This window comes from Heptranchias perlo, chromosome 9 (genome assembly GCF_035084215.1).
Source record: "Heptranchias perlo isolate sHepPer1 chromosome 9, sHepPer1.hap1, whole genome shotgun sequence".
NCBI classification, from domain to species: Eukaryota; Metazoa; Chordata; class Chondrichthyes; order Hexanchiformes; family Hexanchidae; genus Heptranchias; species Heptranchias perlo.
The window spans coordinates 19,084,315-19,097,878 of NC_090333.1; the positions used below are offsets into that span (position 1 = coordinate 19,084,315).

Consider the following 13,564-nt stretch of genomic DNA (forward strand, 5'->3'; position numbering starts at 1 on the left):
CTAGCAAAATAACATTTGAATGTTTCTTGAGCATTATTCTAATAAAATAGGTTACATCTAAGCTTTGTAAATATCTCCAAGTGAAAAACAAACTGGCTTGGATAGCTGAGGCATGTTTGGGGAAAGGTTCTAGAATGTCACTTTCTTATTGGAGGAAGGTACACACCTCAGCAAGGAAGGCTTGGGCCAAGTGAGTTTAATTTGAAATACTGCACTGTATACACTGGGTGCCAGTGGTATCCTACAATTGAGGGAGCTTTTGGAGAGAAAGGCATATTATCTCATGTGTTATTCAGTTACAAACTTGGTGATTTTTGGGTAGTCTGCTTTAAGCTTATAATTCATAGTTGGCCATAAGATTCCCTATGACCAGGGCTCCTTGATATCTACAGCACCTCAAGACCAATTCTGCAGCAACCTCAAACAAATTATGGGCATTGGGAATTCAGATTGGGTTAGGGTAGCCCATCTTTCTGGGATTGTCATGGAGTCTCTGGCAATTAAAGATTAATCACCCCTACACTTGTGCGAGCAACTTGGGGGAAAAAAAATCATAGGGGCATTTATATTTTTTAAAAAATCAGAGATGGGGGAATAAGGCAGTTTGACTGACAGTTAAGAATTAGCGAATCGGGAATAGTCTGTTCACTTTCCACTTGGCTTAGGAAGGCGATGCACGCGTCGGGCAATGGTGACGGGAGCATGGGCAGGGAAGTTGGAGGTGGGAGGTCACGTGATGAAACCTCCCAGAATATGTCCAACCAGAGTTGGCAACCCTAGAATCTGTAGCAAGTCTGTATGAGGTTTGAGAACACCTCAATCACAGAATAAATATAAATTTTCAATATTGTACAAAAACAGTGCTAAGCAAGTGGCTTTTTGTTTAGAAAATTGTATATTTTAAACTGTAAAAGAAGTTATCTGTCTTAACATCTGAATCCTCCATAAACTTGAGCTGATCCAAAACTCTGCTGCCCGTATTCTAACTCGACCAAGTCCTGTTCAGCCATCACCCCTGTGCTCGCTGACCTACATTGAGTCCCAGTCCGGCATCGCCTCGATTTTTAAAAATTCTCATCCTTGTTTTCAAATCCTTCCATGGCCTCGCACCTCCCTATCTCCAGCCCTACAACCCTCCGAGATCTCGGCGCTCCTCCAATTCTTGCCTCATGCGCATCCCCAATTTTAATCGCTCCACCGTTGGCGGCCATGCCTTCAGCTGTCTATGCCCTAAGCTCTGGAATTCCCTCCCTAAACCTCTCTCCTCCTTTAAGACACTCCTTAAAACCTATCTCTCTGACAAGCTTTTGGTCACCTGTCCTAGTATCTTCTTATATGGCTTGGTGTCAAATTTTGTTTGATAATGTTCCTGTGAAACGCCTTGGGACGCTTTACTATGTTAAAGGCGCTTTATAAATGCAAGTTGTCGTTCTCCTCCGTAGCAGCAGCCACTTAACACCTAACCGTGTCACTTAACTCTTCACCTAGCTTGATGGGACATTTAGGTGTTCAATAGCAGCTCAATGTTAAGTAGCATATAATAAACACCTGATATACCAATAATTTACAATCTGAATCGGAATGGTGTCAGTTGACGCAAATCTTCTAATCCCCATTGACTTGCATCTCACGAATCCCCTTTCATTTCACATTTTGCTAAATTAAACTCTGAGCTTTTGCAAAACCATCTGATAAAGAAACCATGATCAAAGGCTCCACATAATTACCATGCGTTTCGCGGCCTACATACCTCAACTGCAGGTTTGCCTACACAATAACCGTGTTATACCTTTTTTGAAGTGTAATCAGGTTGAGAAGGTGTGATAAGGCACTATATAAGTTTTTTCAAAATCATAAAAAAATGCAAATAGAATTCCAGTGGAAAATTTGGTACCAAACTTTTGGCATTAATAATGGTGGAAAGTTTTTAACTTGTTGTTTGTAACTACTGGTCATCAATCTGAGGTTTATCTGAGGTGTATAGCTACAAAAAATAAAACTTGAATATCAAAGTTGCCTTATTTTAAATTAACTTTTGAATCCTGAGTTATTGTATTTATTTTTTAAAAAACGATTTCCAAAGGTTCCAATGAATCAGTTTTAGATTCCCAAATTAAAACTGCATCTATTTATTGTCTTGCAGCGACCATACATGACCCTAGGAACTTTGAGGGATCAGGTGATCTACCCAGACACACTGGAAGAGCAGAGGCGGAAAGGAATATCTGATCAGGTATAACGGTTGTTACTGTCCTATCAAAATAGCTGCACACTTTATGCTTTGAGCTCCTTTCGGCTTGTTTGCCACACCGGGGTGTAGCAAGTACTAACGTTGGAGTGCACTGGATGATGATGATGGGGGATCGATGGAAAATGTAGCATGAACTGCGAAACTGAAAAAAGGGCTGCCTGCCTTATTCTCTCTACTGATAATTCTAAACCATTTGTGATTCATTTGGAGATCTCCTGTTAAAGTTCCCATTTTTATACCACAGTAGTCATCAATGCAATGCATGCCTCAATTTTCCCTATTTTTGTGCTACATTTCATTTCATCTCCTCTCCTCTCTTAAACAATCTATTGGATTCCAGGCTCAGCACCTACTTCTTGCATTCCACTAATGGAATTTACAGAACATTAGTTGATCTCCCATGGGCTTTCACACAGTAAGTCAGAGAATGTGGTCCCTCTCTTGTGTGTCTCTAATCTCTCTTGTGTGTCTCTAATCTCTCTGTGTTGCTGTTATCCTCTGTCTCTCCCCTCATAACTCTTCTTTTCCCTTCTCTCTCTTTGACCTTATCTGCTTTTCTGTCTGTCTGTCTTTATCTTTTATTTCTTTATGGTTGGGAGGCAGTGGATGGTGTGGTATACAAACGCATTCTGCACTTTAGATGGAAGTTGTGGGGAAAATGTGGTTCCCTTCCCATCCCTTCTCCAGTCACTTATGCTTCCTCTAACCCTCTCTTTCCCATCGTATTCCCTACTCCTTCACATCTCACTACCCATTCCCTTTCCTACTATCCCCTCACTCCTATCCTTACCTCTTCCTCTTTGAATTAGCTAAATCTCTACATCCTTCTGTCCTTCTTGCTCTGCTGTCACTCATCTCACCCTTAACCCTACATCCACTCTGTGCACTCTTAATCGCTACCCTCAAGCCTGGGTGCTGAGTGCAGCATTCCCCCACTGCTGCAATGCCTAGGTTATGTACTCAAAATGCCAGAGGTGCTCTCACCCGTAACAAGTTCCTCCCCCCACCCTTCCTATCTGTTTCCCCCAAAGAGGCTTTGTTTGCTTTCAAAATTCAACTTAAAAAAAAATCACATTAGAATGAGGAAAGAAACATACATTCTGCCTTTCTTTGTATTTGTGTGTGCCTCACTCTCTTCTCGCCCTTCCTGTCTTATGGCTATTAGAAATGGTAAAGATAAAGAATTGCACTTATATAGTGCCTTTTATGACCTCAGCATGTCCCAAAATGTTTCACTTTTGAAGTGTAGCCGCTATTATAATGTAGACAAACGCGGCAATCAGTGTGCGGACAGCAAGTTCCCACAAATGCAGTGAGATAAATGACCAGATATTCTGTTTGTGATGTTGGTTAAGGGATAAATGTTGACCAGGACACTGGGACAACTCCTCTGCTGTGCCCGGGGATCTTTTACATCTATCTGAAAGGGCAGATGGGGCCTCAGTTTAATGTCTCATCTGAAAGGTGACACTTCTGGCAGGGCAGCATTCCTTCACTACTGCAATAAAGTGTCAGCCTAGGTTATGTACACAAATCTCTGGAGTGGGACGTGAACCCAACACATTCTAAATCACAGGCAAAAGTGCTGCTGCTGAGCCAAGGCTAATGCCTCTGTCTCACAGATGTACAGGATTAGCTTTGACCTTTCCTGTCAACACAACACAAGTGGAGATAAATATTTGGCTTGAAAAGTCATTTGTTTTTTTTTAAAATTGAATTAATATTGAATGAAGAAAGACAATTTGCTCTCTCAGGCCTCCGGCACAAACTCACACTTTTTTCTCCCCCACCCCCCCACTGCCCTCACGTTTAATACACATTTTACACTGCCTCTGTGTTGTCAGACTGTTTGTCCGACATCCAGTCTGTGCCACAATTGCCTCCAATTAAATATTGGGAAGACTGAAGTGAACAGCTTTGGTCCCACCACCGATTCCATCCCCCTCCTGGCTGAACCAGACTATTCGCAACCTCGGCGTCGTATTTGACCCTTGAGCTGAGTTTCCGATTCAATACTCTGTCCATCTCAAAGACCATAACTTGAGCTGCGGTGAAGTCACCCTCATATAATTGGCTGTGATGTCTTAAATATGCATGTTTATACACAGTGAAAATGCAGAGAAGTGGAATTAGAGTAGATTGTTCTGACCGGCACAAGCTGAAGAATCAGATGGCATCCTCCTGTGCTGAAATTTCTATCATTCTATGAATTCCTTAATCACATCTCTCCCTACCTGAAGCAGCAATGTGATAATGAAGCAGGTCTGTCTACTTTTGTCCATGCAGTCATGTATAAAAGGTGCTTTTGGGTTCTTGAAATATACAGAAAAACCATTGAGATCATAAACTCTGTGCCGTAAATGTTTTTAATATAATTTTCATGTTCCCCTTGCCATGTTTCCCATGAAACTTTTAATAAACGGTACATTCCATTTGTTAACAGGTACTGAAGGGGTATCTGGACAATGTCCAGCTTGGCCACATTCTGGAGCGTGAGGGAGGCTGGGATTGCATTCAGGACTGGATGGATGTACTCAGCGGTGGGGAGAAGCAACGAATGGCTGTATGTCTTGCAATTCATTTATCATTGTGAAAGCTTTGGGAGGAAAAATATGTATGTTACATATTTGAGGTTTGTCATCAGAATAGAATGCAAAACTGTTCCAAAATATTCATGGGTGTTTCATATAGGGCTCCATACCCTTTTATACATTTTTTATGATTTGATATTGCAAAATATTGTATACTGCATAGTTTTTAACTTTCACAGTTAAATTTTTTTTTTAAGTTTTTTACAGATAGGAAGGAAGAGCAATATGAAACAGTGCAAACATTTTTTAAAAATAAAATCCAAGCAACTACCCCGTGAAATGTCAGTCATCTTAACAGTGATGCTGAGAATCCTACAAGCATTGAACTTGCAGGGATGAAAGTCACCCACCAGTCAGCACGTTGCAGGGAGGGGAGTGAGGAAGAAGGCGATTGTTTGGAAGGAAAAAAGCAAACCCCAAAAGGCTAGAATACTGGGAAAGGGGTTACTGCATCATTTGTTTGTATTGTAATTTGTTGCTGTAGTGGCGTCAGATGATTTTTAGCAAGTCTTTCAATGTTTCTTCAAAATATTGTAAACAATTTTACAACACCAAGTTATAGTCCAGCAATTTTATTTTAAATTCACAAGCTTTCGGAGATTTTCTCCTTCCTCAGGCAAATGTTTCAAGATCTCCTTGAAGCCTACGCATTTATACATATTGAACAATAAAACATGGTGTTTACAGACTGCCCCTGCAACTGCCCGTTGCCAAGGCAATCACCGTGTTCAGACAGAGAGGTGTTACCTGCAGAACCTCCGAATACACATTCAACAAAAAAACAAACAGGGAAAAAAAACAGAGAAAAAAAAACAGAGAGAGGCAGAAACATCCGGAAGGCAGAGAGAGCCAGCAAAGGCCTTCGAGACACACGACAACGCAAAATTGTCGAGCAGAAATTGATAGCCAAGTTCCGCACCCATGAGGACGGCCTCAACCGGGATCTTGGGTTCATGTCACGCTACACGTTACCCCACCAGCGAACAAATGTTATCTGTTTTTAATATAATGGGTCATTTGCTGGCTCTCTCTGCCTTCCGGATGTTTCTGCCTCTCTCTGTGTTTTTTTTTCTCTGTTTTTTTTCCCTGTTTGTTTTTTTGTTGAATGTGTATTCGGAGGTTCTGCAGGTAACACCTCTCTGTCTGAACACGGTGATTGCCTTGGCAACGGGCAGTTGCAGGGGCAGTCTGTAAACACCATGTTTTATTGTTCAATATGTATAAATGCGTAGGCTTCAAGGAGATCTTGAAACATTTGCCTGAGGAAGGAGAAAATCTCCGAAAGCTTGTGAATTTAAAATAAAATTGCTGGACTATAACTTGGTGTTGTAAAATTGTTTACAATTGTCAACCCCAGTCCATCACCGGCATCTCCACATCTTCAAAATATGTTTCGTGTTTTGACTGATTAGGCTCGATCAATTGTTTCCTCTCCGGTTCATTTTCTTATTATCAAAATATCTTGCCTGATGTATAAAAGTAGTTCCTTCTCTTTCTATTGTTTCTGTGTTGAATAATTGTTTGTGTCTCCTAATCTCAACAAACAAAACTTCTGAAAATGTTAGCTGACAAGTCCCACACATTTTGCTAGAAAGGACTCAATGGAGAAGAAAATCTTTGTTGCCTTTTGGAAAGTTCCCAAATATAATTTCATTTTAACAACTTGGGTATATGTGCACATTTCTTTTTCACCTCTTTTGGACAATTTTTCTTTTTCCCCCCCCCCTTTCCTTCTGAAGGCAGATCATGCCAGCCCATACTCTTAAACCTGCTACCAGCATTGATAGAGACTTGCAAATAGTTCAGTTATCTTCGCTCTCAGTTGGTGGATAGTGTTTACCTAAGGGAAAATCTTGTTACTTAATTTATTCTTTCCTTCCCTTAAATGCTTTCTTTCCCTACTCATTTTTAAAGATAATTTTGCTGCATTTAGTATCTTGCTTTCTGTATCCTGGTCTCAAAACTCAGAGACATAAAATGCTTCTATGCATTTGCTGCTTTGTATGTAATGCTGGGACATGGCCTGCTTACTTCCCCCCTCTTCCTCCTTATAGAAGTGCTTGGCCTCGGCTCAGTGCACCCTCCTCTTGACCTAGATGAGATCAGGAACTGCATGGTGAATTGCAGACACAGAACGTACCCTCCCAGTTTGTGGTGGAGTGCCTTCATCATAAAGGAGTTTTCTCCAGCAAGATCTACAGACTAAGTTATCTGTTTGTTTGGAATCTCTCTTTTCTAGTACTGTTCAACGTATACTTCGTTTACTAGTCTAAAATCTTTGTGTAAGACGTTTGTGTTTTATCATTGGCTGATTTGCATTTGCATATTTTTCTTCCGTTATAATGCTGTATTTTTTTCCAAGAAATTTGTACCATGTAGCTTAACAAAGCCAGAACAGTCTAACTGCTGATTTGATTGAAAGGAATATCCACATAAAGAGGAAATATTGGCTTTTACGGGCCACCGCTGACGTAGTGTTCTTTCATTTTTCTTTAATGCAGATGGCTCGATTATTCTACCACAAACCACAGTTTGCTATTTTAGATGAATGTACCAGTGCAGTTAGTGTAGATGTTGAAGGGTTTATCTACAGCCACTGCAGAAAGGTAAGCCATGCTACTGGAGGAAATATTAAATAAAATGCAATTCCTAGGCACAAAGTAAATACTGTCAAATACTAGAGTCTTACTAATTTAATTTTTTTATACCTTAATGAATTGTGTTTAATTTTACACCATGCCCAATTTACTTTTCCATTAGTCAATGAAAAAGAAAACCAGGCTTGGTGTAGAACAGACTACCGATTCACTATCGCCCGTTACATGTTCGTGCCAAATGCCAGTTTCACCCCCACAGTTTTTCTAAAACTGAAATGGTAAAGAATCAAAATGGCATTGACTCCTTGCTGGGGTATGTTCCATAGGCCGCAGTCATCCCCTGCATTTTTTCTCTTTTTTTTTATGGTGGTTATTTAAACAACAATGTTCTTTTTACTTGTTCTTCTAAGTTATTTATTTGGTCTCCCATGCCATTACCCAAGAGGGTAGGTAAGTGTCTTTCTCTCGGGCCTCTTTGTATCAGTCTGTAACTGATTCTAAGAGGTGGCTGAAAGTGGTCCAAGGTAAACCCTCTCTTTCCCCATTGCTCTTCTCCCTATGGAAAAGAACTTGACTTAGCACTTAAGCACCTCCATGATTGGCACAGCTAAGATCATGCACTTACTTTGTGGGCACTGCAGATGTGAAGCTATATAATACTGGCTTCATCTCCATTGCTCTGCATTCTCTTGAGTCTTCATGCATAACCTCTTGGCTATGATTTTGTTTTAGAAAACGCTTTCTATACAATCATATTAATTAGACTTTTATAAATGTTATGAATGATTCCATTATTACAACTTGTGCACAGTCCTCTCTGGGATTGTCATCCGTGAACATTGTGCCCCTTGTGTTGACTGTAATCTGTACCATTTTTGTTAAAAGGTTGGCATCACTTTGTTCACTGTGTCACACAGAAAATCTCTCTGGACTCACCATGAGGTTAGTACTGTAATGCTGGGTGACTGGGTTTATGTTTAGAAATGCAATAAAACAAAATCCATTAAATAAATGGGTTAATGCTTCCGCTATAACAATAAAGAAAGGATCTTCATATGAACGCGTTAAGCATTTGTACATATTATCTCTGTGTAATTTTAAACAATTGCATTTCAAGGAATACTGTCTGGGAGAGAGTCCTGCAGACAGGATGAGTGATGTGTAACCCAGTTCATCTCTGGATGTAACCACAGAGTATAACTGAGTTAGATCAAATTAAAATTATAAAGACAGAAGCGTAGGCACAAAGACGGGCAGTTTATTTGTTAATCAGCAATGGATCAAATTGTTTCTAAATGCACTAGCACTCGCAAGCTGAATATTGCCATAATATATGTTAACCGTGCACAGCCAAACAAATAATATCCTCAGATAGCAAAGAGTAGCTACAATGCAGACTAAGTATTAAACCTGGCTGGATGGCACTTTTTTCTGCATGGTTGGCTTTGACTTGGCAGCCCAGGTTTCCACATCCAGGCCGACCTCACTCTCTTTGCACATGGAAAATGCTTGCTGGTCAGAAAAGGAGAGCCGTGTCAGGTTTGTCGAAGTTGAAGTCCATTATTATGATCAAGTCGGTGTTGATCTAAAGTACCCAACTTTTCTAACTTTGAAGGGCCGTTGTGTTCATTTTATGCAGAAGTTGGGATATTCTGCTCGTTATCCCAGGGGTTGCCCAAAGTGATTATGACTGGATATAGAGAGTTTTAAAATTTCTCTCTCATTTTCTCAAGATTTTACTTTGTATCAACAACAATATAGATTTATATAGTGCCTTCAATGTGGGAAAATATCCCTGGCAATTTGCTGTATTTTGACTGTATTCAGCCTTTTAAAATTGCATTTGAAAGTCGGTGCTGGCAAGGAGCTGGGATGGTGGTGAGGTGCAGGATGAGTTTCTGATCTAAGCCAGGGCCACCCAGGGAGGCACAGGACAGAAAAGTGACAGTTTGCCCTGAGTAAAGGAGCAGAAACCGACTTGTGTTGTTCTTAAGTACCTTCAGGTGAACAGTAACAAAATGGTGCAGGAATAGGCAGGATATCTTTCTGCTTTTTACAGTCAGGACACAGTGTGAGAGCACATCAGAGAACAAGAAGAAAATTGAGGGGAGGAGATAAATTTAACATTTGTAAGTGTTGTGTACCATTTGATTTTTTGAAACAATGAAAATCCAGGAATATAACAGGATCAAGATAATATGGTAAAAAGAAAATCAGAATTAAAAAAAAGCGCATTTTCTGTTCTAAAACTATACTGCTTTTGCTCCTTTCTCAAAATTTCCCCAATCACACAAATGAATTTGACGACTCAATATTAAAGTAGTGGTCTCACTTAGACCTATGACACATGAAGATCATATTATTACAATAGTTAGAATCCCCTCATTTTGGTTTCTACACTTGTAATTGCAGACCTAAAAACAGGTACGTTGGACCTTCTCATTTCATAAAAGTTAAAACATTGTTCAAATCAGGCAATTTGATCAGTAACGCCACCCTTTGAAACTTCTAAATTCTTTTTATATTTCAGAATACAACTATTAGATTCTTGTGATCCATTTTAAGCCATTTAAATTTTTTACCACTCTTACTGTAAATGAGTTGGTATGTACCTTTACAGATAGAATGAAGCTGTTATTTTGGAAATTGATTAAATAGTGATACTAAGATGGGTTGCATTATAAAATGCAACATAATACAGTGGGTAGTTGTGTGTGTGTGTGTGTGTGTGTGTGTGTGATTAGCAAGTATTGCAGGTCACCAATAGTGCACACTCTAAATTCATTATTGTTGATATCAGTATTTAATGCCAATTCATTTTGAGGTGTGGATCTCGTATAATCTATGCTTTCCGGTAATTTATAACGTAATATTTCTTTCTGTTCCCAGTATTACCTGCATATGGATGGCAGAGGCAATTATGAATTTAAGCCAATTACTGCAGATACAGTGGAATTTGGTTCTTAAGCTCCAACTGTCAATCTGTTAATGACAGAAGAAGTGGACTGAATTGCAGAATAAATCTGTATAGTATGCATTCTACTGTACACTAACGTAATATTTCAACTTGTAATTAATTGTCAGTTTTAATGGTACCTGTAATAAAACTGAATAATTACACTGATTAATTTGTAGTCTTGAGTTGTATATTTGGAAATATTAATATGAAGACTCGTACATCTAGTAAAATCCATCTAGGAAATGTTCGGTTGAATTAATACCTTAATTAAGATAACTTATGTTTTATGTACAGTATAAATGAAGTAACCTAGGAATGCACTACATGAAGGCATGTTCTCAATATGCAATAATTTGATATCTGCAAGTCATTTCCTAATGTTTTACAGAAAAAATAAAGATGTGAAATGTTAACATTTATGTGTTCATGTTATATGAGTAATTCATTGCATTCTTAGTCAACAATCTGCTCACCGATGCTCAATTTAGTTTCCGCCAGGACCACTCTGCTCCAGACCTCATTACAGCCTTGGTCCAAACATGGACAAAAGAGCTGATTCCAGAGGTGAGGTGAGAGTGACTGCCCTTGACATCAAGGCAGTATTTGATAGAGTGTGGCACCAAGGAGCTCCAGTAAAATTGAAGTCCATGGGAATCAGGGGGAAAACTCTCCAGTGTCTGGAGCCATACCTAGCACAAAGGAAGATGGTAGTGGTTGTTGGAGGCCAATCATCTCAGCCCCAGGACATTGCTGCAAGAGTTCCTCAGGGCAGTGTCCTAGGCCCAACCATCTTCAGCTGTTTCATCAATGACCTTCCCTCCATCATAAGGTCAGAAATGGAGATGTTCGCTGATTGCAGTGTTCAGTTCCATTCGCAACCCCTCAGATAATGAAGCAGTCCGTGCCCGCATGCAGCAAGACCTGGACAACATCCAGGCTTGGGCTGATGAGTGGCAAGTAACATCTGCGCCAGGCAATGACCATCTCCAACAAGAGAGAGTCTAACCACCTTCCCTTGACATTCAACAGCATTACCATTGCCGAATCTCCCACCATCAACATCCTGGGGATCACCGTTGACCAGAAACTTAACTGGACCAGCCATATAAATACTGTGGTTACAAGAGCAGGTCAGAGGCTGGGTATTCTGTGGTGAGTGACTCACCTCCTGACTCCCCAAAGCCTTTCCACCATCAACAAGGCACAAGTCAGGAGTGTGATGGAATACTTGCCATTTGCCTGGATGTGTGCAGCTCCAACAACGCTCAAGAAGCTCAACACCATCCAGGACAAAGCAGCCCGTTTGATTGACACCCCATCCACCACCCTAAACATTCACTCCCTTCACCCCCGGCGCACTGTGGCTGCAGTGTGTACCATCCACAGGATGCACTGCAGCAACTCATCAAGGCTTCTTCGACAGCACCTCCCAAACCCGCGACCTCTACCGCCTAGAAGGACAAGGGCAGCAGGCACATGGGAACAACACCACCTGCACATTCCCCTCCAAGTCACACACCATCCCGACTTGGAAATATATCACCGTTCCTTCATCGTCACTGGGTCAAAATCCTGAATTTTTATTTTATTCGTTCATGGGATGTGGGCGTCGCTGGCGAGGCCGGCATTTATTGCCCATCCCTAATTGCCCTTGAAGGTGGTGGTGAGCCGCCTTCTTGAACCGCTGCAGTCCGTGTGGTGACTGTTCTCCCACTGTGTTAGGAAGGGAGTTCCAGGATTTTGACCCAGCGACGATGAAGGAACGGCAATATATTTCCAAGTCAGGATGGTGTGTGACTTGGAGGGGAACGTGCAGGTGGTGTTGTTCCCATGTGCCTGCTGCTCTTGTCCTTCCAGGTGGTAGAGGTTGTGGGTTTGGGAGGTGCTGTCGAAGAAGCCTTGGCGAGTTGCTGCAGTGCATCCTGTGGATGGTACACACTGCAGCCACTGTGCGCCGATGGTGAAGGGAGTGAATGTTTAGTGTTGTCAATGGGGTGCCAATCAAGCGGGCTGCTTTATCTTGGATGGTGTTGAGCTTCTTGAGTGTTGTTGGAGCTGCACTCATCCAAGCAATTGTAAACAATTTTACAACACCAAGTTATAGTCCAACAATTTTATTTTTAATCCCACAAGCTTTCGGCGGCTTTCCCCTTCCTCAGGCGGTGTGGAAAATGAGGAGAGTATTCCATCACACTCCTGACTTGTGCCTTGTAGATGGTGGAAAGGCTTTGGGGAGTCAGGAGGTGAGTCACTCGCTGCAGAATACCCAGCCTCTGACCTGCTCTTGTAGCCACAGTATTTATATGGCTGGTCCAGTTAAGTTTCTGGTCAATAGTGACCCCCAGGATGGCGATGGTAATGCCGTTGAATGTCATGGGGAGGTGGTTAGACTCTCGTTGGAGATGGTCATTGCCTGGCACTTGTCTGGCGTGAATGTTACTTGCCACTTATCAGCCCAAGCCTGGATGTTGTCCAGGTCTTGCTGCATGCGGGCTCGGACTGCTTCATTATTTGAGGGGTTGCGAATGGAACTGAACACTGTGCAATCATCAGCGAACATCCCCATTTCTGACCTTATGATGGAGGGAAGGTAATTGATGAAGCAGCTGAAGATGATTCCCTACCTAACAGCACTGTGGAAGAACCTTTACCACACAGACGGCAGCGGTTCAAGGCAGCGGCTCACCACCACCTTCTCAAGGGCAATTAAGGATGGGCAATAAATGCTGGCTTTGCCAGTGACGCCCACATCCCATGAACAAATTTAAAAAAAAATCAAACATCACAGCAGTCAAACTTACCACAAAATAAAAAGGATATTAATCCTCAATTCTTCCCACCATGTGTCACACGTGCAAAATTCTGTCACTTTTTAAAAAAATGCATACGGAAATGAGCCAATAATTTCCTAGCAGCAGAAAATACCCTCCAATTGACCTCAGGATGTCCCTATTTATAACAATAAGACCAAATGTGAATTGGGTTCAGAATCAATAGTTCAACTGAATCTATACTTTGACAGTAAAATGGCCTCTTGATAGTGTAAGGTAAATAAATATGAAGGGTGCTAAGAACAGAGTGGAACACCTGACAATTTATGACACCAGGAATCAACGTTCTTCTGCCTTTGATGGTTGGAGCTTATTGCAACACCCAATTATGATGC

At 41.2% G+C, this 13,564-nt stretch overlaps 1 protein-coding gene across 3 annotated transcripts in view; it reads left to right on the top strand.

Moving 5' to 3' along the window:
* Positions 1 to 10,811, top strand: part of abcd3a (ATP-binding cassette, sub-family D (ALD), member 3a) — a 53,948-nt gene extending 43,137 nt beyond the window's left edge. For all 3 annotated transcript variants that reach the window (XM_067989957.1, XM_067989958.1, XM_067989959.1), the window contains 5 exons: positions 2,144 to 2,233; positions 4,695 to 4,814; positions 7,344 to 7,448; positions 8,325 to 8,381; positions 10,329 to 10,811. In XM_067989957.1, coding sequence (XP_067846058.1) covers positions 2,144 to 2,233; positions 4,695 to 4,814; positions 7,344 to 7,448; positions 8,325 to 8,381; positions 10,329 to 10,406 — 450 coding nt within the window. In that variant the 3' untranslated portion in view covers positions 10,407 to 10,811. The remainder of the gene's footprint in view (positions 1 to 2,143; positions 2,234 to 4,694; positions 4,815 to 7,343; positions 7,449 to 8,324; positions 8,382 to 10,328) is intronic.
* Positions 10,812 to 13,564: the final 2,753 nt, after the last annotated feature.